We start from the raw sequence: 26,783 nt of genomic DNA on the forward strand, positions 1-26,783 counted from the left end.
CTGCTGCATCACCCACAGCTTTGGATCTGCAGCCAAGCTTATAATAAGCCTAATCCTGCCTGTTAGCCTCGCTATGTGTGCACCTGCAGTACAGACGACACAATCACAATCATTTCAGTTAATGCCAGAGGGGAGAAGAAGGAGAAAAACACATTTCTCAGCACGCAGGATGAGAGGAGTTGTTCATGTAAGCTAAAGTAGTCTGACTTTGGGATGTTACAAGACTTTTCTGTTCCATTTATTGGGTTTTTATGATCCAACCAACACAAAGTTGGTAATAATTGTGGAAAGGAATTGGAACGTACAGTATGTATGATCTTTATGAAAGAGTGGCGAAAAGAAAGCCTTAGTTGCTTAAGTATGGTAATAAGCCATGGAGGAGACACAGTGGACATGGAAAAAGGTGATCAGGTCAGACGCGACTGAAATCAAACATTTAGGTTCTCATTGAAAAACACTTCCTGTGGCAGAAATACTCCACTTCACTTCTAACACAGTATCCCCACTGGTGAAACAACATGTTTGCATTATGATGGTTTCTTTTTGGCTGACAAAGAAATGCTGTTAGGAAAGGAAGATGGAGGGAGCTAAATATCGGGTAATACTGGAAGAAAAGCTGATAGAGGCTTCAAAAAACCTAAAACTTTTTCAGTAGGATAATGAACTGTTTAGTACAAGTAGGAAAGTTTTTGCAATAAACTCCCAATGATTAGCACAAAAAAGTGCAGGTATTTGTTGATTTTTCATGAATTTCCACAATAATTGTCAAGGATCTGGAGGGACTGATTGATATAATTTGGCAGTAGACAGATAAAAAGTGCATTGATTTGATTGATAACATAATATTTAAGCACACTTAGTGTGTAGTCTAGAATCTAGAGGGCCACAGAAAAAGCTAAGGCGGGCCGGATTTGGCCCACAAGTCTCGGGTTTGACACATGTGATTTATATGATTTAAGTGCTTGTTATGCTTTTGCCATTTAAGCTCCACACTGTCGTTCGCACTTATGATTCACGCCTTTCTATAATATAATATATATATATATATTTTGTGAATTCTATGGTACAAAACATTTGCGCTATTAAAATGTTCCAAAATCTTTTGAAGTTCAATAAATCGGGCTGTGATACGTTTGACATAGTTTGTAGCCAGACTCCAGAAATGCTTCAGTTTTTTTCCCCATTATTATTTTTGCAAATATTTTTGATGAGAATTTATGACCGAACACAGTTCATAATTTAACGTAAGCTTGTTTTTTTGTTTTTTTTAAGAATTATCTGACCTGTAATTTAATGATTAGTAGACATGTTTTTAAAAAAAACTCAGTCTGAACCAGTGTCTTCACAAAAACATTTTAACGTCTAAAAGTCACAAACTGTCAGCAGATCCTGACACCAACCTGCAGCTTCATTCAGTTTCTGTAATAATGAAGCATTCAGTCCAGTTTGGACGGGTTCTACAACGGTTCTGTAACGGTTCTGTAATGGTTCTGTAGCGGTTCTGTAAGGGTTCTGGAACAACGTTGTTCCTTTATGTTTTATAACAGCCTGAAAAATATATATATATATCGACTTCAATCAAACTTTCTGCACAGCAGCAAGAAGGGAAATCAAAAGGCGACCAAGACCAAAGAGGAAAGCAGAAAAGGGAACCTTGTGGATCACATAAAGGGGAGTCAATGCAAGTGAAAGAGGACATGAATGGAGGGTTGGAGTGCGTCAGTCTGTGTACCTGGAGGCCAAAGTCTGAGGGGGAAAGGCCTAAAATGGCATGCGCTAGTGTGAGCTAGGCTGGATGGTTGCATACTCGACAAGGTCCCCAGGGCCAGTGTGAGCAGAGCTTCGTGGGCTGGGAGACGAGGCCAAAGCTGCAGTATCCAGCTCCGCATACTGGACATCACAGTCCTTGTGGCCAGAGTTCTGGAGACAAGAGAGGTGAAAGGTGTGTGAGGAGTGAGGCAGCCAAAAAACGACAGAGTGAGAGAGACAGACACCCTGACAGAGAGAGACTGACAAGAGAGCAATGTTGACTGAAGGTGGGAGTGGGGAATTTCGAAATGTGCCGGCGTGGAACATATACGAGAAAAGGTGTCTGAAAATTATCAAAAGTGACAAGCCAAGAAGAAGATGGAGAAATCACAGAGAAAACATAACACACAAATCAAAATGGAGTGGTAAATAAAAGGGTTAGAGACGGAATAGGCTCTTTGTGCACAATGACAATGTTGGATTTATGCTCTATGTTTTCCTACAAAGAAAATAGAAAAGAGACGTCCAATTAAAGTGTTTTCATAAACACATAGAGCTGCGTCTGCACCCTAATGTGCATTTCTCAGAATGTATGCAGTGTTTAAAGTAGATGGCCATGTAAACAACATAAAAGAAAAAAAAATAAACCCTGGAACTAAACAAATGAAACAGACACTGGGTGCATGCAGCTTGAATGATTGAATTATGGTGAATGCATGTCCGCACAATCTTTCAAACCACAAGAACTGTAATTTATGCGTCCCAATCGCTACAGAATCCAAGAGACCGTGCTTGTAACCGAGGCTGCTGTGCAAAACATGGAGACATGCCCAGAGGCAACTTAATGGACAGGCTGCTTCCTTTGATATTCTGCAATATCAGCATGCATGTAGACACTTCAAGCAGCGTCTAATCACTGATTGCTAAAAACAAGCTGGATGATTGATTAACAGAGTGAGTTGATGAACATCTGGTCAGTATATAACAATAAAACAGTTACTCAGATCACTGGTTTACAGAAAAGATGCTTACAAGTGAAATGATGCCAATTCTAAAGGACGGGGCGTTTCTTCATTGGAGTAACTGTGTAAAATTAAATAGCATGTGAAAACACAAATGTTGGGAATCGAGATAAATTTGTGTTTCTTGAGATAAAAGTTTACTGGTGTGTTTTAGGGGTGCACCAATTTATCAGTGCAGATTTCCTTAACTTTGGGAGATTGGTGATCAGCTGATACTAATGTATGAAGCCAATCTTATCCACTGATCTTATCCACTGATCTTATCTACCTCAGCAAAGGCCTAAAAATTAACCCCTGACCTCTTCTGTCTGTCAGTCAGAGGTTTGACTGACAAACCGGCCCACCAGATCACATTTGCAGTTAACAAGAGTCACCCCACTGTTGCCCACTTAATGACTCTCTTGCTATACTTGGCAAACTTTCAGACAAAAAAAAGGTATCAGCCAGAGTCAGTCAGGCTTTTTAAATATCGGTAATCTAGGATCGGCCAAAAAACTGCAATCAGTTCACCGCTACTGTCTCTTTGTTGCCTTTTTTCTGAGATCCACCTTTAACAAAACGTTAATCAGGTGAAAGTGAAGAAGATAAAACTTAAACTTTCTATCATTATTAATCCTGGATATTGTTTTTTTTTTTGTCTGTATAAGCAAAAATCACAACACAAATTTCCTTCATGTTGTAGAAACTACAACCTTAAACATACAGCTGGAGCTACAGTGGAATAATTTAGAATAAAACAAATGTTTTAAAACAGCAGTAAATATCTTAGCTAAAGTTATGTTTCAGTTGCCAACAGGGGTTAAACATACCTCCACATATAGAGCTCTGGAAAAAATTAAGAGACACTTAAAATGACCAGTTTCTCTGATTTTACTCTCTATAGGTAAAATGAACATTGTTCTTTTATTATATGAACTGCTGACAACATGTCTCCAAAATTCTAAGCAAAAACTTTGGATTTATCTGCAGAAAATGAGAAAAAAAGATGCAGTGCTTTCAGACCTCAAATTATGCAAAGAGAACAAGTTCATATTCATTTTAAAACAACAGTACTAATGTTTTAACTCAGGAAAAGTTCAGAAATTAATATTTGGTGGAAAAACCAGGAGGTTTTCAACGGGGTTCAGTGCAGAGGCCTCTTAGTTTTTTCCAGAGCTGGATATAACAAACTGAGAGAAACTATCAAAAATTAAAACAATAAAATGTGCCAAAAGAGACATCAGATCTAAATCGATACATGGTAGGAAGAATGCAGCAGTGTATGTGCGTAATACACAAATACATATTAAGCATAATGCTGCAAAATGATATATTATTATGCATTCTTGGAACCAAACTGTGGACATAATGTTCTTCAGGTGAGATTCAGGAAAGTTTCTCTCCTGCCCTCCTCACACTTGTGTGTGTGTGTGTGCGTTGGGGGGCGTGTGTGTGTGTGCTGCATGTTGGAAACTGGCGTTCACTCCTGCTCAGCCAAAGAACATTTCCTCCCAGCATGTGACAGACTTTGTGAGAGGATAAGTTCTAATGCAAGACATATTTTTGAACCCCAAACTATTAATTCATAATGTATAAAACTACCCATACGGTTTATGTGCCTCAGGCCTTTTGAACAGTAGCAAATGCACAAACATAGTGGGGGTTGTGTGTGTGTGTTTTGACTTATCCTCCACTCCAAACCTGTTTTAGGTGAGACCTAAACACACCTTAGCTTGGCAGGATGGCTTAAGATTGCAGTGTGTGTAGCTTGCAGTGTGTGAGAGAGTTTTACCATCGGCAGCACGGGGAGAAGACAACAGGTATTTATACTGACAGTATACACTACTCACAAAAAGTTGGGGATGTTTGGCTTCAGGGCGAATATTCAAGATGGAACTAAAATGCACTATGACCTTTACCAGTGTGACTTTCTGTAAACTTTTGAATTTACATGTCCAACTTTTTTTTTTAGACCCGCGGACGTCGCGGGTTCGACTCCCGGTCCCGACGACCTTTGCCGCATGTCCTCCTTCAAAAATGGTGCCGGCTCAGCTGGCTGCCTGCAGACGCAGCTGTGTGTGTTAATCTGTGTATAAAAAAATTCTTGCTGTAATTGCGAAATAATTTCCCTGCTGGGATGAATAAAGTAATTCTTCTTCTTCATAGGGTAATTTTTTAAATTATTTTTACTGCATACTTGCTTTAATTTCTCATTTAGGAGATGCCCGAAAGTCTCTTGAGTCACCTATATTGCCAACAATATCTCATGATTTAACAGATTTACTTTAGTAACTTGTTCACATTTGAGTAGAGGTAGGCCTGATTTAATTTAAAGAATTTTGTGAAGTCATTGATCCAAACATAATTACAGTTACACCCAAAAAAAAAATGCACACTTTAGTTATAAATTATAAACATAAATTATGCACGAGCAGATGTTTGAAAAGCACCAACAGATCCATGTTTACTTGAGTCTGCAGAGGCCTGTTGGCTGCAAAAGGAGAGTTCTGCTGTCAGCTTAACGTTTTCAGTGAAACTTAGTTCTTTTACAGTAAATTACAGTAACAATGACTGAGAGGACAGCAATGACTCTGGATCTCTACAGAAGAGCAACAAGGACCTTTAGCAACACCAACTGGAACGCAGAACGGTTTTATTTTGAACATTCAGTCTTTTATGGAGCGTAAAGGTTTTTAAATGTTGACAGCCTTTTCAAATTCTCTAAAACGAGGCGGGGATCATGTGCTGCTGCTACAGCTTTCCAAAGTATCTTCCTCACATGATTTATTTTTATTCTATAGGAAACTCCCACTTTATTAAGTTATCCACCCCTCAGGGTGACACAAGGCGTAACGCCATCGCTGCTACATTAATGACCATCGAAGGAAAAACAGGTTATCATAAGTTACATTCCAGTTACCTAGTAACACTGTTGCTGGGTGCAAAGGCCTTTTCACCAAAATGTTAGGATAGACACCAGAAGCTTTTCATGAGGTCCAGACTCTGTTGTGATAATTGGACCCATCCTCTATGACAGCACTCTGTATTTAGATTTAACAGCTTTATATTCTGAGGCTTATTGTGTAAATAGCAGCATAGCTGACAGTATGTAATTATTGTTTATCTCTGACTGAAAAACTTTGAGTTAGTTACATGTACTTGAATTAAGTTTGTCCAACTTAATTTATTTTCAATTTTTTTAACATGACAACTTAATAAACCTAATATATTTACTCGTATAAACTTAATTTGATTACTTGGAACAAATGAACTATTTATGTTTTTTAAGTTGGATCATGTTTTCTTTTTTTTCAGTGGGAATCCCCTTCATATTTCAGGTTGTGGGTCGTCAGCGTCATACGGTGATAATACTGTTGTTTGTTCTGGATCAGAAAATATCAGAATTCACATTTTATCTTAAAGGTTAATAGGAAACATTGTTTTTATTTTGAATATAGACTTATTTCATAGCTGAAATGCATCCATCTTTGTTTAAACAAGAGAGTTGTTTCATTTGTTGTTTTTAAATTGAGGTTACAAAATGACAATAAAAAATAAATTGTGTTTGTCACTTTATGATTGAACTAATTAATCAGATTAACTTATGAATTAGTATAAGCTCTTAGTGGCAACTCTACACTGGATGTGTAAATATGCAGAATTTTTATTTATCATAAATTTACCTTAATTTCCAAACAGTTGGACAGTAAAAGATATTTGTTATTAAATTTTATTTTATAAAACACGTCGTCCATTTAGTTTTTACACAATCGTCTTAATTAATCCCTGATTTTATTTTGAAGAATACATAATTGTGAGTTTATTGCAAATTTTGCAAAGAAAAAAAAGAAACATTGGGTTTAAGTGACTTCCAACTCCCACATGCAGGTGGCAGTATTTCTTACTTTTATTCCACTACTGCCTCAGCCTTACTAAATCTAGCAAAAATCTAGCTACATAAGCTCCTAAAAGAATAAAAATGTTTGTTTCCAGTCTGTCTACGTGGATTTTTACCATATTTTTTCCTATTTTTATGAAAGAATATCATAAAATTCCTTGGAAATTTTTCCAAAACGGCGCCACAAAACCAGTGAATTTGATTGCAAAAACTCACAAAATCATACATAAAATCATGGAAGGACTGATAATAGTTGGAATACTAAACTCACTTGGATATTCTCAGGAAAATTAACTGGATGTTAGCCGAAACCATCCGAGCATCACGTAAAAAAAATTAAAAATGAATGGATATCTATGTAAAGTTGTACAGCAGATAACACAGATAACAAATATTCAGTTACTCTTAACACAAAAGCGGATATTTTAACTGGTTAAAAATGGAAAACAGTTTTAGGATTGTATATTTTTTCTATTTAAAAAATAAAGACCCTGTTTAGTAATGAACAAAAACTCAGAGGGTAGAAGAATGTTCATTTCAAAAGACAGAAGCAGTCCAGCCTATATGCAAAATATTCTGCAAATAGGACTGAGGAGAGGAACTCCACTATTATGGTACCTGTTGTATTCCCATTTGCACAGACAGGTTTTTATTTTCGTCTGAGAACAAATTACATGGAAATGATCGAAGCTATTGCAGAATGTTATCTTAATAATTTAAATCTACTTTCCAATCTCACTCTTGCATATTTCGTCTGCGCCAACACTCGGCACGCACCAGGTTTTTAAATATATGGAATATTTGTCACGACCAGAGTGCAATCAGGGGGAAAATTACAGCCACATCGCCTTCAAAACTCTCAGACACTGTTTTCCCCCTGGAGAGAAAATCATCATTAGTAACACTTGAAGCTCAGCAGTCAATGCGTGTCCCTCACAAATAGCGTTTTAAGAACCTCACTGATATCCTATTCATCTTAAGTGCAGCCCTAAACTACACTTTGAGTGGAATGTTATAGGTGATAAGGAATTAATCGGAAGAAAATCTACCCTCTGTTCCTACGGATTACCTAAACCAAACACCTGCTCCCTTTGAGCGCTGAAAATGAAGATGAGTACTGTACGTAGAAAATCAAAACCCACTTGCTCAAGAAATAAAAAGAAATACCTGATTTATTCTTGTGCTTTCTTTGAGAAGGTTGAGTCATATTTATAAAGCATCACTGGGAAGAAAGTGAAATATATGCATGTTTTAGATGCAGAAAGCTCGGTCAGTGCAGAATGCATTTTTTCATTTTCTAAGCTGATGTTCAAAAGCTTGATGAAAGGAAATATATTTTGCTGAAACACAAGCAATCAGGTTAAATAATTTATAAATAATGTATTTCAAAAACAACACAAACAGATAAAACAACATTGCCTTTAATTGCGAAACTTAAATGAACTTGTAAACCTGAGAGGCAAAGCTGCAGGATAATTAAAATAAATAAATGGTTTAAGGTTCGAGATTAAAGTCTCAGTTTAAGAGTCATTATGCAGCTCAGTAAAAATTACACCCACAACTGTTTATACATGAATGAATAAATAATCAAGTCCAAGAATAAAACTATATATTTTTTTTGTTTTACGGTGGAGAGTGGAGGATGAGTTCACATGCCACCTTTAAGAGGTAGCAAGTTAAAATGGCATCCCAGAAGAGGTTCCCATTTCCTTTGTTACCTTCTCTCTGAGCTACTCCCCAAAGAAGGCGTTACCTAGTGTGTCATCCTTTACCCCAGCTCTCATTTGCATTTCCTAACATGCCACATGGTCCTAACATGGTTTAGCTTAGCTTTAGCTTAGCAGCTAGCTAACAGAGATAGAAGGAAAACACAGAATTATTTATTCTCAACACATGATTCATGCATAGTAATAATAATGTGCACGTGGCTAGCTATAGCAGCTAACAGGCTGTGTCAGTGATATACATATCGATGTTCTAGACCAGGAGTGTCAAACTCAAGACCCGTGGGCCAAATCCGGCTCACTGTAGCTTTTTATGGGCCCTCTAGATTCTAGACTAAACATTAAGTATGCTTAAATATTATGTTTTCAATCAAATCAATGCAGTTTTTATCTGTTTTATCTGCCAAGTTATATCAATCAGTCCCTCCAGTTTCTTGAGAATTATTGTGGAAAATCATCAAATCCCCAAACCTTGTTGCGCTAATAATTGGGAGTTTATTGGCGATTTTTCTCAAAAATTGTGAAAAACTTTCTTACTTGCACTAAACAGCGGCCTCAGCCTTAATTGATGTCAGATTATAGTCCATGATCTACACAGCAAGTAATAAAAAGTCGCATTTACTGTCATAAATAAGTGCAAATATCGCAAATATTTCCAAATTAGTACCATAAACACTTTGATTTTTATTGCAAAAAAAACCCACAAAAAGAAACACAAAATCCTGGAGGAAATGAAAATATTTTCAATAATATTATTTAATTTTAAGAACAGTTTTTGAACAGGTTTTATCAATACATTCTGGCACAACTTGATTTGGCCGAAAACAAAAATTTGTTTGACGCCCCTGATTTAAACTGTTTCTCGACATGGAGTCTGTTTTCTAATTAGGTGAGTCATAAAAGCAGCTGGTTGCACCAGTTGAAAGGCAACAGGAAAACATTGAGGCAACTTTTACGCAACATTTTGACTTTCTTTTTGTTATAAAGTTTAGAAAATATGTTTGGTTTTCCTTCCACCCCACAGTTACGTGCAGCTTTTTATTGATCTATCTCATAAAATTCCCCCAGAATATATTAAATCGTGCGGTGGTAACATGAAAAAATGTGCAAAAGTTTAAGAGGTAGAAACTGTGGGCACAATTTCATGTCACCATGCAGTTTTAGAACATCTGAAAATACATACGACATCTGGGTCTAATTACCTTCAGTTTATGTACAAGCAATTCATACATTCCCATCCACTGCAACAACAGATGTTTGTTAGCATTATGACATCTCTACAGCCAGAATCAGTCATTATAATTCAAAGAAAGAGGCTTGTGTTAACTACCATATGTTTGCTCCAGAAAGCGTCCACAAAAAAGCTCTCAGCAAGCACACACAGGCGTAAACAGACACATGTATTTTGTAGAAGCAAAGCAAGAAAATGTTCTTCATCTGGGCCACTGAGGAAGAGTCACTCAAGTCTGCAGAAGCACACATGAAGCCAAACAATTAATAATGGAGGTGATTGCCTATAGGCCGCCATTCTGCAACGTATCTGCACATGCTAGCAAGGCAAAACCCACAGGTAATTACAGGGGATTACATGGTGTGAAGGAGAGGTGAGACAGGAGGTTCAGAGCAGCGAGGTCAGAACAAAAGATGATGCAGAGAGAGAAAGAGATGATGTTGCCACATTTACGCCAAAGATGAGAGAAGCTGATGGAGATGATGAGGTAAGAAGCTTAGACGAAACCCCCCGCGGATTCACCGGCCAGCGTTTGCTTTTAACACCCAGCAAGCAAAAAATACAAGCTCCTTAGTGACTTTGTAGAGGCTTTTAACATCGTAAACCAATTACCAACTCCAAGCATGATGATGACAAAAGGTCACCCTTTTGTCTAAAATCGACGCATAATCGCAACAACCCAGCGGTTTCTGTGGAAATCAGCTCTCACCGGTTTATCAGTGAAGGGGGTCGACTCAGAGGGCGCCATGTCGTAGTACGGGGGCTGGAGAGGCAGCTTCTGCATTTCCTCATCTTTGTCAAGATGAACCACCTGCAAAAAACAGCAAGAGGTCAGCATGACAAGAGCTCCTCAAGCAATTAGTCCTCCAACTTTTTACTGGATGTACAGTAGCTGAAAGACACAAGACAGCAAGAACAGAACACGTTAAATTAACCATTTCTGACTTATTTTGCTCAGATGCAACTTTTCTCTTTTTTTGTGGTTCTAATGAGAAGAAACTGGCATTGCTAATTTAAGATCTGACAAGGATTACAGCTTGACAGTATATTAAACTTTCGGTTGCAGTGCTGAACTCTTGCACCAGTTATTTTGTCAAATTAGTGACTTCCATATCAGAGAAACGCATGATGCAAATCTCTGAAATAGCAGAGCAGCAACGTAAAAGCTGAAAGAAAACGGCACAACATAGCTACAGGGATTTTATTTCATGCCTTAAGGTGGGATTCGATTGGCAAACATAGATAGAAACAACTGACCGTTGGCTGACACAGTTTATATCGCTTTGTAAAAGTATTTAAGCCTCTTGCACCGTAATATTTCATCATGTTACAACCACAAACCTCAAACAAAATCTACGCTTTTCAAAAATGTTGAATCTCCAAAGTCACACAAGAAGAAAAACAAGAAGGTTCCTCTTGTCAACTGAGATCAAGATGCACTTTTTTGGACTACAAATGTTTGCTAGAAGCTGGATATTAATCTAAAAAAAATAGTGTCAGCATCATGATGTGGGAAGTTAAATTGGAGGAAGTTGCAAAGGTTTCATAAATAATTTGTTGGAGGACTTATGACTCCAACCAATCTGATTCAGTGTGAATTATTTTGCAGAGAAGAATGTGCCAATAATCAGATCATGTTTCAGATTTATTCATTTTATTTATAAGAAAGAAAGCGTGCAAACCATCCTTCTGTTTCACAATTACTACCTTTATTGTGTTGGTTTGTCATATAAATGCCCCAAATATACATCTTACTTTGTGGTTGTAATGTGAAAGAATGGTAACTAAATATTTTTGTGTGTTACTGTTCCACCTCTAACTAGTAAGCTAATCGTTTTAACTTTGACACAATTAAATAAATAGAAACTGTTTTTAATTGGGTGTTAAAACAGCAATGTTTAAATCAACAAGCGTGTATCACTCTGGAAGTATCGCTTTTCCTGATTTTTTTTTTTTCAAGAAGAATAAGAAGAAACAATAGGTACAGTAGTAAGAGGAATTTACTGAAATATACCAGTCTCAATATAGGAGCAGTTACGAGGAATATGTATCCCAAGGCTTCATTTTCCCTGCTAAGCTTGTAAAATTATGACACATTTAGTACTGTTGCAGATAGTTATGGCCTAAAACGTACAGCTAACGAGAAGCATAATGTCTATACTAACACGACCCCACTGTGTGTTTCTAATGGATAAATATCCACCTGCAGGGTGAAGGCTTCTGGCAGAGAGAGGCGTTTAAGGGTTTTTAAGGTTGTTTGCTCATAATAAATACTCAACACACAGAGATATTAACTGATGTTTGTTTCATTTTGCAATAAAATGTAAAAAAAAAAAGAAAAAAAGAAAAGTGATTGAAAGTGATCAAAGTAGCCAAAAACAATGAAAAGTGTTTCATCTCCGCAACAATGTGCCGTTCAATTTAAGGGATCAAAAGGCTGCCCACTGCCGTTTGATTCACTTTTTCCTTCCAGTCAGCAGTAGCAGTTGAACTCCAGTCAATACACTCTTGGGTACTGTGAACCTATTCATGTCAAAAGGTGAAGAATTTAATGCCTCAGTGGACATACAGAGAGCTGAGCACTGGACTTTAGATGTAATAAAATGGCAGAAAGACTTATTCGAACAAAAAGAAAAAAAATGCTCCAGCCTTGTTGGTGGTTGTTCTCTATTTGGCTCTCAGAGCAACAAACATTCAGGCCAACTGGATGGTTTCTGTGCCTGGTATACATATTTCATTTCGGGTCAGCTGCACAGAAAGCTCTCGTGCTGGAGAATGTTGTCTTCCTAGCATATCCGTGGTATTATTACGGCACTGCAGAGGTGAGAATAAGAGCTTTCGTCGATGTACTTCATCTCCTCCTGCCTGCTTTGTCTAGTCTGTTTTTCCTGAATGGTTGGTTTTGCCAGGGGCGCAGTAGTTGTTGCGTTTAGTCTGCTTGATCATAAATGTTTGAGCGGCTTCCAGTCGGCTGCAGAGGGACTCTGGGGACATTTGGCAGTTCTGAAAAATCGTCTCACATGCCTCACAGTTGAGCAAATGCAAAAATAAGAAGGGGAAAAAAAAACGACTTTATAAACATTTTTGTCATCTGTTGAGCACAGAGATTTTAACTGCCCAACTTTTAGTTTTTAAACATTTGCACAGCAAAAACACAAAATCTTACCAAGTATTTTTGGTCTAGTTTCTAGTGCAAATATCTTAGTACAGTAGAAATAAGACAAAAATAACAAACAAATAACATTTCCGCAAGATGTAAGAGTTAGTTTTAAGTAAATGATTCCTTCATTTTTTTTCATGTTAGAAGTGAAATAATCTGCAAGTGGAACCAGTACTTTTATCAACACTCAGGAATTATTGACTTAAAACAAGCTAGTATATGTTGCCGTAAAGTTATTTTTGCATTAGTTTTGTCTTCTTTCAAGATGTTTGAGTTAGAGAAACAACATCAACTAAATTCACATTTTTTAAAATGAAATGTTAGATGTTCAGCAACAAACTAAACAAAGAATAGTCTATAAAAAAAACATTAAGTAATCAGATTTTTGTTGAGAATTGATTGGAAAAAAAGTCACACTTCCTAAAAGAAAGGCAGATAATTCCTAAAAATGTTTTCCTCAACAAGAAGAACAGCATGGTTCACTCTTTCTTCAAAAAGGCTCGTTGAATCTTATGAACTGCCTGTGTTGGTTGTTCATATTCGTTCCTTTCTTGAATTGCTGTCAGGGGCCGCAGAAAATCTTTGCTAGAGCAACAAATGGCCCCCGGGGCAGCAGTTTGGACGCTGCTGCTCTAAAGCCTTCAGTTTCATATTTTAGAATATACAGCAGAAGACTGTTTTTCTTCCTTTCTTGTTAAAACAAAATTCCCTGAGTCCCAGCAACATTAACACATTAAAACACATGACAGCTGAAGGGAATAATCTTGGCTCCCCACATTTATATGGATTTTGTTTTGACGTCTATCCGCCTACGTGAAACATTGTTGTCTGCCACTTCCTGAAAACACTTTGCTGTTCGGTTGTGACTCCTTGTAACGGAGCCATGCAAGCATGGACTGTCTGAAAAGGTGGGGATACGAGAAAAACTAAAAAGATATAAATTACAGTGAATTACTTGATAAAGTTTTGCTAAGGCAAAACCTCTAGAAGTTCAAAAAGTAGAGAGAGCAATAATTAGAGCTGCGTCATTACAAGTTGCCTGGTGGCTGTGCTGATTATCTCTGTGTCATTTAAGGAGACTGCTCATCATGATGACTGACAGGCTTTCAGGCAGGAACTCGCCAGCTAAGTGGGTGAAGACATGAATGAAGATAGAGTTCTCTGCCTCATGATTTAGAGTTCAAATTCAAATAATCCCTTAATATATTGGGACGGCGTGAAATCGATGTTTTCTATGATAAAATCGGGCCGTTGCTACTATACGAGATGTTGTTGTGCAGAATCAGTTCTTAGAAAAAAGCAACACCTGGATTAATTGTAGATTTTCAAAACTGTACAGACTTAAAAATATGCATAAACTGCATAATTATTTGGTGAATTTAAATGTTTTTAAAAGGACTTTGTGGAGGGTTTTCCAATTGTTAAGGATGAATTGTTTCCAAAAGAACTGATGTGTGTCAGGCATGTTTTAGATTTGACCACAACAAATTTAAATAATGGTGCACCAATTTATTGGTGCATTTTACCTTAATTTTGGGAGATTGGCTGATTTTTACAGGTGAAGCCGATTTTATCTACCTCAGAAAAGGTTTAAAAATCAACCCCTGGTTTGACTGACAGACCGGCCCAGCAGGTCATGTCTGCATGTCTGCAGTTAACAACAAGCACCCGAGTATCGCCAATTCAGCAACTTCCTTGCTAAATTGAGCAACATTTCAGCCAACAAAAACTGGTATTGGCCAAAATCGGAACTGGCAGGTCAGGTTTTTTAAAAAGATCGGTAATTGGCCAGAACACTGCAATCGGTGCATCCCTAAATTTAAATAAGCTTGGCGTCAAAATGAAGAAATAATTGAGCTAATTAGACAAGATGTTTTGGTGTGAGGACACACCTAAAACATGCAGACCACCAACTTTCTAGCACTGGAATTAGCTACTGCTGGTTTTGTATCAATGATGTAATGTCATTGATACAACGTGACTATGCCACGATCAGAGGCAGAATCGCTGCTTCGAAACACCTGAGTTAAATAATGAGGTAATTTTTGAAGGACCTGGCTACCTACTGAGGATGTGATTCACTCATTTGATTCAAATGATTTGGACCTGGAACGCATCTGAAAGTTGCTTGAAGCCTGGATTTGAAGAGTTGCGGTTTAGATCAAAGCAAATTCATGTTTTAAACTGGCCCATTGAAAATTGAAGATCTGTGGCAAGACTTCAAAACTCACAGTTCAGACATTGTCTACTCAGTTTAACTATGGTTGAGTTATTTTGTAAAGAAATGTCAGAATAAATATGCATCTCCAGATGTGCACAGCTAGTAGAAACAGCTATAGATGAATACATTTTCAAATTATGGCCTACGTTGTGTTGGTCTATAAAATATATTGAACGTAGGTTTCTCAAAGTGGGGTCCCGTTTCACAGGGGAACATTTTAAGCACCAGCCTGTGAGGATTTGAACAAAAGGCACTTTGAGAATACTTCACGGGAAATTTAGGGTAACCCTGGGAAATGGGATTCAGCTAAAGTCTAGTTGATACATATTAAAACCTTTTTCAAGAAAACACAAAAGGCAGAGGCTCAACGCTAGTTCATTTTATTCTCATTTAAAGATAAATGCCTAGTTTTTAAACGGGTCCAAGCTGCAAATGTTCATTTTAAAGTTGGGCTGATAATTAAAAGTCTTACCTGGATGTCATCAGAGGTCAAGTGTCCCTTCATGTCGCTGTTCTTCTTTTTGGGTGGCGGGGGAGCTGGTTTGTGGGCGGGTGGGAGGTCAGTCCTGTTAAGAGATTGAAAAGACAACATGACACTCAGCACAGTCAGGGTGGGCTGCTCTTCACGTCCCTCACCTTCTACAGCACTCTATAATGAGAAGTCCTGCCTGCACTTGCCTTTTTCACTCTTTCCTTGGATTTTGATAGATCTCGTGTTGGTGGCTTTGTTGCAGCGGCAGCCATCCCTGCCCTTGCAAAGGCTCTCGCTGGAGAGACACTGTGCTAATGAGAGTGGGCTGTAATTGGACACTGAGGTGAGGAGATAGGGATGGAGGGGGTATAGAGGGCAGGGAGAAGGGCATGTGTGAGTCAAGTCCTCAGGGTTGGACTGAACCTCATCCAGAGTGCCACGTGGACAAACACCCTGCCTACTGTGCAGTGACCATTTGTTTGACATGCCGTTCAGAGCTGTGACACAAAGAGCTCAGCGGGCGCTTTTACCTGAATCACCAGCACTAACACCCTTCATCCTAATGCACTCAACCCTCCCCTCCGAGGCCACACCGGGGAAAACAAACCTGCAAGAACTTAAAGCTGCTTTTGGAGCAAAATATTTACATACAACATGATGTTTCTCACTGTCTGATATTAAGTCAAACAAAACTTTTCCTGTATTAGGTCAGTTAATATTACCAAATTATTCATGTCTGTATTTTCCAGCCACGCAGTGCAATATTAAAGCACAGTCAAATAACTATGCTACCTTCAGTTGTTATAAATATGCTGCATGTGTCAAACACATGACATAAAAGAAAGTTAACACTTTGAAATTGGGCTTCTGTGTCTTTCCGACACTCCGCCTTAAGCACATCATCACAGCAATCCTCCTCTATTGACCCTTTACAGTCGTTCTTAGGAGCGCTGCAGTAAAAAGTAGTTTGTAAAATTGTGTCTGCCAATTGTTGCTGATGCTAGTCTGAAGGAGCTGAGTGGAGGAGTCAGCGCTTGGTGAGACAAAGCGCTTGGCAACTCTAACTGGCCTCCACTACAGGATTTCTCAAGTATGAATGGAAAAATGAAATCAGAACAACACTCCAGGTTACTCCAGAAAATGATGTAAAGTTCGAAAATTTAGATTTCACATAATACTGCCCATCTGAATGCCAAACTAAATGCTGTAGGTCACATCCTCTTAATTTTTCTTAAAGTAAATCAACAATAAAAATGTTGTGTCGTGATCTAAGAGAAAATTAGATTTGTGAACCCGATGGACAGCCATAATTGAAAGCTTTATGTTGAACTGATCTGAAGAGAATTTGGATAATTATTTCCGACAGAAAGGTTTGCCGCCATGCAACAGTTGCAAAGAAAACCTCTCCCCTCCAACATGCCGGCAGTCAGATGTCATCTGTCGTACTCTGACATGATATCAGCAGTGATCAAAGATAATGAAGTGCAGCACGGATACTAAGCTGTGTACCTACACGCATTATCTCCACCTCCTCCCGCCTCCCATTCGCACTGGTTCACGTCCTTATTGAATAACATGACCTTTCCGCAAGGCCATGCTGGCGTTTTAATGTGCAGAAAATTTGTGCATGAGTGCACCTCTTAACTCTTTCTTTCACGCTCATTATTTCCGGTCCGTATCACCTTGTCTCCAGACGGGGCTGCAGTGCCCCTGCCAGATTCATGTGGCACCATACTCAGCCTGCCTGCCTGCAGCACTGAGGCACAGCTATCACACAGAAAGGCAGCATTCAGCATATTACCTCCTCGACAAGCCAGAACCTACAATTTTCTCTGAGATAGATAAATATCAGGCTTACAGAAAGATCCATTCTGCACAGGTACAGCACCGTGCTCATTAAAAGTATTTTATTTCACTGCTTATGACAGACTGCATATTAATACTAGGGAAAATTCAAAAGAGGTTTCACGGCGAACATCGTGATGATATTTCGAAGAATACATTTCAACCCCTCTCTCTGTGCAAGCTATCGCTGCGTTTCCATTACAAATGTGCGCAAAATGTTGTCGATATGCAGCTAATGGCGCAAAAATATCATTTTGTAATTGCTGTGTTTCCATTAAATAAGAAATGCAGTTAAAACAGAAGCTGCACCATCATCCTCCTACTTCATCTTCTTTGTGTTTTCCGCTAGTAGTAACATCTGGTTATTCATCACGGCTGTGTTTCTACTGTAATTTTGCAAAATACACAAATTTTGATGCAGTTGAAAAACCAAATGATCCTAGAGCAAAAACGTTTCATCGAGAGAGAAAAAAAAAAACATTCAAAATTGGCATGTTCCCATTAAACAAATTAATTTTCATAATTCCAGGTTGCGCAATGATATGCTCAATAGAAACACAGCTACTGAGGCATGACAGAGAATATAGAGATTTCACTAATCTTGGCACAATTTGTATTGTATTTTCACACCAGAACCAGAGGTTGGTAGCTACGCACGTTATCCACATATCCAAAAATATCAATACAAATAAACATATATGCCCTGCGACAGACTGGCGACCTGTCCGGGGTGACCCTGCCTCTCGCCCCAAGCGTTAGCTGGACATAGGCACCAGCATCCCTCCAGATCCCACTAGGGACAGAAAATGGATGGATGGATAAACATATAAACTTCTTTGTAAAAATTGGAATAAAAGATGTAATGACAAAGATTTCACCCTGTCTTATTCTGTCTTTTTACATACAGTAGATGTTAAGTTATCTGCATATCTAAAAATGTCAATACAAGTACGTTTATAAACAAACCTCTATGTAAAAAGACTGAATAAAAAAGTGTTTAACAGGAGGTGCAAAAAATGCAGAGAGTGTCAAGAAAAATGTGAAAACCTGTCAGCTTTTTGAAAGCAATAGTGTCTGCCTTCATTAGGGCAAATAAATGCTGTCTGGCCTCATCCTAATTAAAGGCATATAAAAAGATTTCTTGATACCAAGGGATAATAAAAGAAGCAACTAATGATAGGTAAAGTGGCTTCTCAAGACAATATTGTTTACAGATGTATGTCTGAACTTCTGAATGGTAAAGTTTGAAATGATCTGAAAGTGGAAAAATTATTGTTTACCACAAATCAGTGATGAACCAATGCTCCTGACGGGGCAGAGGAGTAAAAATAAAATCAAGGAATAGTCCAAGAGTGAAGGACCACACTTCAGCAAGACCTTGAATTAGCAGGTATAATTTATTAAAGGCAAATGACAAGTAATGCACTCAACTGTCAGCCGAAGAAACTCTTAACTGGTTTCAGAGGAAGAAGATAAAGCTGATCCAGTCAAGCACATGAGTTCAATCCAATTAAAAATCTATGGAAAAAAACCTGAAGATCTGAGTGCAAAGAAGAGGCTTCAAGATTTAATCACAGTTTGAATGAAAAAATATAAAGATGATCAACAAAGATTTATATTGTAATAAATTAATAAATAAAGTGTTCAACACTACCGTATTTTCCGCACCTCATTATAAGCCGCACCCACAAAGTAAAAAAAAAAAAAAAAAAAAAGGACACGTACACATATAAGTCGCTGGTATCTCCGTCGCTCTCGGTTTTTCACAAGGACTTAGCAGAGGGCTGGGCCCTGAATACATCTGCTATAAAGGACGCAGCCCTGCGTCTCCAATGCTGAACCATGGATTCGTTCATGCAGAGCTTACGTGCTGCACTGCCACATCGATAGCCTTCAACTTAAAAGCTGCGTCATATGAACTTGTTCGTGTAGTTTCCATGATGAGGGAGTAAGAGTTTGAAAACACTTCTCCGTTGTGCATGCTGCTAGCATGTGCTTGTTCTAAATGAAAATCAGCACTTTCTTCTTTGATTTCCAAGTTTGACTTCCAATGATTCACTTCCTGCTAAAGAGCCCCCTGGTGGTTGAAGAAAAATCAACAGAAAAGCCGCATCGGGCTAAAAGCCGCATGGTTCAAAACGTGGGGAAAAAAGTAGCTGTCATGTTGAGTTTTACTTTACGAACCCACATGCAAGAACACAATCAGAGAGAACGATTAAGTGCACAATAATCAGTTTATTGAAGTCAGGGGAGGGGTCAGGACGCGACTCCTGGTGCTGATGACCGGGTCGTCTTGCTACCAACAGGAGAAGCAGGGTCAGAGCAGTGAGGAGAAAATCCTTCGGGAATATTCCAGAGTCTGTCTTACTTGGAATGAGGGGGGTTCCACCAGAGAGGGATCGACGAGAGGAAAGGGTGGACACACGAGGGGTGGCTTCTGACCGGTAGCACCGACAGCGTCGAGGGAGGACACAGGAGGTAGGGAATCCACAACGAGGGGAGCACAGGCGCACACTGAACTCGGGGAGGACTGCTCTTCGCCAGAACCGCGAGAGAACAGCAGGATATCTGACGAGGAAGACAACAAAGGGTTAGAGCGGAACAGATCACAGAGAGCCTAGTTCTGGAACGAGTTGTTACCGAAGTAAGCAATCACTCAGGCGATGAGACGGAGAGGAGCTGCTGCTTAAATCCATAATCCACGCCCTCCAAAACAAGCTGCAGGTGTGTAAACGGGTTGAACTCAGCAGCCTTCCAGGGGCTCTGTCTGTTGGTGACCTCTGGTGGATGTCATGAGGAATGCCAGTCCCAACGGCAGGAAAAAAAAACTCAAACCAAAAAAACCCCAAATAAAACGGAAACAAAATGCAGACCCTGACAGTACCCCCCCCTCAACGGACGCCACCTGGCGGCCGAGCAGAGGATGAGGGCTGAGAGTCCCAATACTCCCTAATGAGGGTGTTATCCACAATGAACGATCCCGGGACCCAGGAACGTTCTTCAGGGCCGTAGCCCTCCCAGTCGACGAGGTACTGGTAGCCCCGACCCCGCCGCCGGGAGGCCACTAGCCGACGGACGGCAAAAATGGCGTCGCCCCGCCCGTCCAGGGAGGGAGGAGGGGGTTCGGCCGGAGGGCAAAGTTCACTGGAGAGAACAGGTTTAATGTGGGACACGTGGAAGGTCGGGTGGATACGCATGGATGAAGGGAGTCGGAGTCGCACAGCCGCGGGGCCCACGAGCGCCAGTATCTCGAAAGGACCGATGAATCTAGGGGACAACTTCCTGGACATAGATTTAAGGGGAATGTCACGTGTTGACAGCCATACCTTCTGCCCCACGGAGTATGTCGGGGCAGGGATCCTACGTCGGTCAGCGAGTCGTTTATTACTGGCGGATGAGTTGTTGAGGGCGGAGATGGTGTCCTTCCAGATCTTGTGACTCCTGCGAATGTGGTGCTGGACCGATGTGACAGAGATGTTACTTTCGTCAGCCGGGAGGAGAGGAGGTTGGTATCCCAGGACTACTTCAAAGGGAGAGAGACCAGTAGCTGCAGACGTGTGGCAGTTATGTGCATACTCTACCCACGGAAGGTGTGGAGCCCAATCATCAGGGTTGGTAGAGGTGAGACATCGCAGGGCGGCCTCCAGCTCCTGGTTCATACGTTCAGTCTGCCCATTGGTTTGGGGATGATACCCGGAGCTGAGAGACACCCTGGCTCCCAGGGCGGAGCAGAACTGACGCCAGACCTGCGAGATAAACTGGGGCCCGCGGTCGGAGAGGATCTCCTGGGGTATCCCATGCAGCTTGAAAACATGCTTGATGAGTAGTTTAGCTGTCTGAGCAGCGGTGGGTAGTTTGCGTAGGGGGACAAGATGACAGGCTTTGGAAAAACGGTCGATGATTGTGAGAATAGTGGTCATACCTTTGGACCTTGGGAGTCCGGTGACGAAGTCGACAGCGATGTGGGACCATGGTCGTCCTGGTATGGGTAATGGCTGTAGGAGGCCAGCAGGGGGTCGGTTGGACGACTTGTTGCGTGCACAGACTGCGCAGGCGGAGACATACTCCTTAACGTCCTTGTGTATTGATCCCCACCAAAACCTGCGATTGACCAACCCTATGGTGCGACTGACTCCAGGGTGAGCGGCGAACTTGGAGGCATGAATCCATTGTAGGAAGCGGGCACGGACAGCGGAGGGAACGTACTGTTTACCTGGAGGACAGGCTTCAGGAGGAGGCTCGGTCTGGTGCGCTTGGCGGAGGATGTCCTCCATCTCCCACGTTACTCCTCCGACTGTGCAACTAGGCGGGAGAATGGGAGCCAGGCTTTCCTCCGAATCGTCAGGGGAGTGTATCCTGGACAGAGCATCTGGCTTTACATTCTTTGAACCTGGACGATAGGAAATGGAAAGGTTAAAGCGTGCGAAGAACAGAGACCAGCGAGACTGGCGTGGGTTGGATCGTTTAGCTGACTGGAGGTAGGACAGGTTCTTGTGATCGGTCCAGACTAGAACGGGGTGTTCTGCTCCCTCCAGCCAGTGACGCCACTCCTCCAAAGCCAGTTTTATAGCCAGCAATTCTCTGTCTCCCACATTGTAATTCCTCTCAGCTGGAGAGAGTCTGCGGGAAAAGAAAGCGCAGGGGTGTAACTTCTGATCCTGCGCAGTGATCTGGGACAGAACGGCCCCCACCCCAATATCGGATGCGTCAACCTCCACTACAAACTGCCTGCTTGGGTCGGGTTGAACCAGGACCGGGGCCTTGGAGAACCGCGACTTGAGTTCAGTGAAGGCGGCCTCGGCTTGTGGAGTCCAGCTAAACACCCTCTTTGTGGAGGTGAGAGCTGTGAGGGGGGAAGCGATCTGGCTATAGTTCCGGATGAACCTCCTATAGAAGTTGGCAAAGCCTAGGAAACGTTGGAGTTGCTTACGCGTTTCAGGCTGAGGCCAGTCCAGAACTGCTGCGATCTTGTCCTCTGCTGCTCTGATCTGTCCGCTCTCAAGGACGTACCCCAGGAAAGTTACTGATGGGCGGTGGAACTCGCATTTTTCGGCTTTCACATACAATTTATTTTCTAGTAACCTCTGGAGAACTAGACGGACGTGTTCTTGGTGCTCCACCAGGGTCCTTGAGTAGATAAGGATGTCATCTAAGTAGACAAAGACAAACACATTAATGAAATCTCGGAGGACGTCGTTCACAAGGGCCTGGAAGAAGGAGGGGGCGTTAGACAAACCAAAAGGCATGACCAGATACTCGTAGTGCCCCATAGGGGTCTTAAAAGCGGTCTTCCATTCGTCGCCCTCCCTGATGCGTAGTAGATGGTAAGCGTTTCTAAGGTCCAGTTTCGAAAAGACGGTTGCCCCTTGAACAGGTTCGAAGGCAGAGGAGAGCAGGGGTAAAGGATACTTGTTTTTGATGGTGATTTGATTTAGGCCTCTATAGTCGATGCAGGGCCTCAGAGAACCATCCTTCTTCCCCACAAAGAAAAACCCAGCACCCAAAGGGGAAGACGAGGTACGGATAATACCTGCAGCGAGGGATTTATTTATGTAGTCCTCCATGGCCTGGCGTTCGGCCCTGGAGATGTTATACAGTCTACTGTTAGGTAGAGGGGCCCCAGGCAGGAGGTCGATTGCACAGTCATATGGTCTGTGAGGTGGTAGAGAGAGGGCTTTGTCCCTACTGAAAACAGTGATGAGTTCATGGTACTCACTAGGGACGGCGGTGACGTCGGATGGATCCACCTCATCCATCGTGGAACGTGTGGGCTGCGAAGGAACAGCGGAACGGAGACAGGTGGTGTGGCACTTGGAAGACCAGGAAGTAATCCGTCCCTCAACCCAATCTATCTGGGGGTTATGCTTGAATAGCCAGTTGAATCCTAGAACTATGGGGGAACTGATAGTGGGAAACACATAGAAAATGATCTCTTCAGTGTGGTTACCAGAAATTAGCAGGCGTAGTGGCTTGGTCCGGTGGGTTATCTGGGGTAGACCCTTCCCATCCAGGGCAGCGACACGGAGAGGAACTGGTAACGGTTCAGTAGGCACGGAGAGCTGGTGAATTATGTCGGAACTGATGAGATTTTGTTCGCAACCGGAATCAATGAGAACTGACACAGAAAGTGAGTCATTGTTGGCGAATAGGGTGACAGGGAAGGTGAGACGGGGTTTAGGAGTGGACGGTGCCGGCAGTTTCCCCGCCTTCACTGCCGGACCTGCGGGTTTAAACGTACAGGACAATTAGCAATCACATGGTTCGGCTCACCACAGTAAATACAGAGCTGGGAGCGTAACCTCCGTTGACGCTCCTCGGGTGTGAGCCTTGTGTTTCCTATTTGCATGGGTTCCATACATGGGGCTGGGGAAGGAGGTGAGTGCTGAGCAGAAAGACGACTACTGGTTAGAGAGGTGCATGGAGAAGAAACTCGACGGGTGCGTTCCCTGGCTCTAGTACGGATTCGGTTGTCCAATCTTATGGATAAGTTTATGAAATCGTTCAGGGATTCTGGCTCATCCAATGTGGCTAATTCGTCCTTTATCTGCTCGTTTAGCCCATGGAAAAAGGCGCTCTTGAGAGCTACCATGTTCCAGCCAGATGCGGCCGCCTTGATCCTAAAGTCTATGGCGAAATCAGAAACACTCTTCTGCCCCTGCTTTAACCCGTGCAAATCTCTGGAAGAGGATGTTCCTTCCGTCTCCTGGCAAAAGACCTGTTTTAACTCAGTTAGGAACTCGGGGTAGGTACATCCATAATTAACTGCGGTGGTAAACCGGGCTTCGGCCCACTCTAAGGCTCGGCCCGTCAACAAGGATAAGACATAAGAAATCTTATGGTCATCATTGGGAAAACTCTGTGGCGAATGGTTGAAGACAATGGTGCATTGGAGGATAAATCCTGTTACCTTCTTGATGTCACCAGAAAACTTATCTGGAGTTGCCGGGCGGACCTCAGAGAAGCCGGAGCGGACGAGCGGATCCGGGGCTAATGACGGCGCGGATGGGGAAACAGAAGGTTGATTTGTGTCCTGAGGTAATGAATTCTGTAGGAAATTTGAGAGTTCAGTTAATCGTCGGTTAGTTTCAGCTTGGCGATTTCCCAGCTCTCTCAGAGCTGAATCGTGGAGCTGAATGAGGGCTTGTTGGTCTGATAACGCTCCTCTGATCGCGTCTGCGGAGGTCGTAGCTTGGCCTGAGTGTTCTGTCATGTTGAGTTTTACTTTACGAACCCACATGCAAGAACACAATCAGAGAGAACGATTAAGTGCACAATAATCAGTTTATTGAAGTCAGGGGAGGGGTCAGGACGCGACTCCTGGTGCTGATGACCGGGTCGTCTTGCTACCAACAGGAGAAGCAGGGTCAGAGCAGTGAGGAGAAAATCCTTCGGGAATATTCCAGAGTCTGTCTTACTTGGAATGAGGGGGGTTCCACCAGAGAGGGATCGACGAGAGGAAAGGGTGGACACACGAGGGGTGGCTTCTGACCGGTAGCACCGACAGCGTCGAGGGAGGACACAGGAGGTAGGGAATCCACAACGAGGGGAGCACAGGCGCACACTGAACTCGGGGAGGACTGCTCTTCGCCAGAACCGCGAGAGAACAGCAGGATATCTGACGAGGAAGACAACAAAGGGTTAGAGCGGAACAGATCACAGAGAGCCTAGTTCTGGAACGAGTTGTTACCGAAGTAAGCAATCACTCAGGCGATGAGACGGAGAGGAGCTGCTGCTTAAATCCATAATCCACGCCCTCCAAAACAAGCTGCAGGTGTGTAAACGGGTTGAACTCAGCAGCCTTCCAGGGGCTCTGTCTGTTGGTGACCTCTGGTGGATGTCATGAGGAATGCCAGTCCCAACGGCAGGAAAAAAAAACTCAAACCAAAAAAACCCCAAATAAAACGGAAACAAAATGCAGACCCTGACAGTAGCGGCTTATAGTCTGAAAAATATGGTAATTACCTGTGTTATGCTATTACTCATAACTTGAGTTGTGTTGGTCTTTTTCAAAGTGTTGATTACTTGGGTTGTTATCGACATCTGGCGTGAATCTCATGGAAATACCCACAGAAGAAATACGGTTACTGAGAAAAATCGATCGGTTCCTTACTGCTCTCCCCTGCTGTAAAATCAAGACGTGCAGTCTCTCTAATCCAGACACATTTCTCACTCTGACTCGTGAAAAAATAAAACCGTGGTGTCCGCAGGTGTGGACAAATTCATTCAAACAAGGTGAATCCTGCAATATTTATGAATGTAAATTTCCATTTCAGCCTGCATTTTTTTTTTCTTGAGATCTTGTGGAAACTCCGGCAATTGCGTTTCATTGCAAGGGAGTCAGGACAAATATGCAGTTTGCAGGCCCCCCCCCACATGTAGAGTGGTTTATTAAATTTGACCAAACACAAGGATATTGACTCATCTCATGACTGCATCCCTACAGCAGTCACATCGGCCGTGACATACCTCCCATTCTCGATTGAATCCTGCAACATTTGTTATCATGTTACACACAAGCAGCAGCAGTGCGTAGCACAGGATGCTGCTCCCGTTTGACGCGTTGCTTGGGAGGAGGGAGCAGAAAGCAGCAACAGTGTTTGATGAAGTGGTGTGTGTGCTGAGAGTACAAATACATAGTAAGACTGGAGCACAGGCGCGCAGATGCCAAGACAAACACACAGCCTCTGTTTGCTATGCAAGTAAACTTCAGGCTTCTAGATGTACACTGCTTGATTACCTTAACATATTTGTATAATCAATACAGTCATAGAAAAAGAGACATGATGCAAAGCAAACTGTATTTTAGGAAACATGTTTTCTTTCAAAAGTATTTCTTTTTAAATGAAAGTTCATCTACTGCATCTTTATATCAATTCATCAAACTTTGTTTTTGTAGGTCGTGTTTCACAAAGCAAAGTGTTTTTTCAAAATTTAGTGGAAGTGTTAACATTGACTTTCCATTATCATTATCCACAGTATTCATCAAATAAACTGAAACATATCTAAGCATAATTTTATCCTGTTCCAGTCTTTGATTGGTCCATTTATAATCTGTAGTTTATTGAGTAAATTAAAGCTATGCCAGTAAAACAAAGTTGAAATAATAGTTGAAACTACTGTGTTTACCTATTGAGGTAAACAATAGAATAAAATCAGGGTCTCCATCAAGCCACCGGCTTAACTTAACTTCTGATATGTGTTTATGGTAGTTACAGCGAGAAGTGCAATATAAATATGATAACACAATAATCACATCCTTTTTCATGTACAAAGTTTATGATACAGAATTTAGACATCGTTTCGTTAATCTAACAAATCTGGGTGTTTTTTATTCTTTGCTTTGATGTTCACAGGTAAAAAGATTCCAGTGGCTGCAGTGATAGATGTCTTTAATGTCAGTTGACACTGTAGTCAGTAAACATTATGATGTTTGAAGCAAAGAGGTAAGTTTATGAATGTTTTCTGTAGGTTTTGTTCATACA

The 26,783-nt window shown here is 41.3% G+C and overlaps 1 protein-coding gene across 3 annotated transcripts in view; it reads right to left on the reverse strand.

Annotated features, from left to right (window-relative positions):
• The window catches only part of nectin1b (nectin cell adhesion molecule 1b), a 230,942-nt gene that overhangs the window by 22,130 nt on the left and 182,029 nt on the right, over positions 1-26,783 (reverse strand). For 2 of the 3 annotated variants that reach the window (XM_028045709.1, XM_028045710.1), the window contains exons 7-8: positions 15,457-15,550; positions 10,313-10,414 (exon numbers count right to left, since the gene is read on the reverse strand). In XM_028045709.1, coding sequence (XP_027901510.1) covers positions 10,313-10,414; positions 15,457-15,550 — 196 coding nt within the window. Of the gene's footprint in view, positions 1-1,732; positions 1,921-10,312; positions 10,415-15,456; positions 15,551-26,783 lie in introns of all 3 variants that reach the window. The other variant, XM_028045713.1, reaches the window with a different exon arrangement.

The sequence above is a fragment of the Xiphophorus couchianus genome, chromosome 18 (assembly GCF_001444195.1).
Source record: "Xiphophorus couchianus chromosome 18, X_couchianus-1.0, whole genome shotgun sequence".
NCBI classification, from domain to species: Eukaryota; Metazoa; Chordata; class Actinopteri; order Cyprinodontiformes; family Poeciliidae; genus Xiphophorus; species Xiphophorus couchianus.